At 40.9% G+C, this 1,348-nt stretch overlaps 1 protein-coding gene across 1 annotated transcript in view; it reads left to right on the top strand.

Moving 5' to 3' along the window:
• Positions 1 to 1,348, top strand: part of TLR5 (toll-like receptor 5) — a 4,955-nt gene that overhangs the window by 1,943 nt on the left and 1,664 nt on the right. Inside the window, 1 exon segment of the mRNA XM_010194240.1 lies at positions 400 to 1,348. This exon segment is cut by the window's right edge and continues 21 nt beyond it. Within this exon segment, the coding sequence (XP_010192542.1) occupies positions 407 to 1,348 (942 nt within the window). The 5' untranslated portion in view covers positions 400 to 406.

The following is a 1,348-nucleotide window of genomic DNA, read 5'->3' as shown; positions in this document are numbered from 1 at the left end:
AAGAGCAGCATTAGCCTGCTCTGGTGAGATGTCTGAGCTTTCCTTTGGTAATCCAAACTGTTTCAACCTGTTTGGATAACCAATTAAAGGATTAAGATAATACACCAGCATTATCAGTTCCATGATGCAAATGAAATAGCTAGGCCAAGATTTTCACACTTACCCGGTGGGGTTTTGGTGCCACCCTTAAGGTACATAAAGGAGAGTTACTTTTCAGGTTGCAGGAGGTGCTCACAGCTCTTTGGGACCCACCTTCTGACCAGCCAGCCTATCAGATGATGCCTGTTAAACTCTGCAATTGTTTCTATTCTACAGGCGTTAAAAGCGTGCTCTACAACTTACTGCGTAGATAGCCAACTACAGAATTAATGCTTACTCTGTTCACTTTTTTCCACACAGATTCGTAATGCTACGTCAGCAGCTAGTACTTGTCTTTGGAATATCACTAACAAGTGATATATGTGCATCGAGAAGCTGTTTTTCAGAAGCCCAAGTCTCGCTGTATTATTTCTGCAACCTCACAGATATTCCACATGTGCCAAAGGATACGGTGAAGCTTTTGCTAATGTTCAACTACATCAGACAAGTGACTGCAACTTCGTTTCCCCTGCTGGAGCACTTGTTGTTGTTGGAAGTCGGAACGCAGTATGTCTATCCTGTTACCATAGGAAAAGGAGCTTTCAGGAACCTGCCAAACCTTCGTGTCTTAGACTTGGGATTCAATCATATTCTTCAACTGGATCTTGATGCTTTTGTGGGCTTGCCGAGTCTGACCGTACTCCGTCTGTTTCAGAACAACCTTGGAGATTCCATCCTGGAGGAACGGTACTTTCAAGATTTGATCTCGTTGGAAGAATTGGATATTTCAGGGAACGAAATCACAAAACTTCAGCCTCATCCCTTATTTTCTAATCTAACAGTCTTGAAAACTGTGAACCTGTCATTCAACAAGATATCCAACCTGTGCAAAAGCAATCTTACCAGCTTCCGAGGAAAACACTTTCTATTGTTTAACCTCAGCTCCAATAATTTGTACAAGACAGATGAATTGGTGTGGGCCAAATGCCCAAATCCTTTCAGAAATATTTCATTTACCTCACTAGACCTTAGTTACAATGGCTGGAGCACAGACAAAGTTCAGTATGTTTGTGCAGCCATTAAAGGCACTCAAATCAGTTCTTTAACGTTTAGTTCTCATACAATGGGTTCAGGATTTGCCTTTAATAACTTAAAAAATCCAGATAATCATACGTTTGCTGGACTAGCAAGAAGCGATCTTCATTTGCTTGATATTTCATATGGTTACATTTTCTCTCTCAGTTCTTTCATCTTTCAAAGCCTTGGTAAT

Source organism: Mesitornis unicolor, unplaced genomic scaffold, assembly GCF_000695765.1.
Source record: "Mesitornis unicolor isolate BGI_N332 unplaced genomic scaffold, ASM69576v1 scaffold49931, whole genome shotgun sequence".
NCBI lineage: Eukaryota > Metazoa > Chordata > Aves > Mesitornithiformes > Mesitornithidae > Mesitornis > Mesitornis unicolor.
The sequence above is the reverse complement of the archived record's forward strand: the minus strand, read 5'-3'. Positions and strand labels throughout refer to the sequence as shown.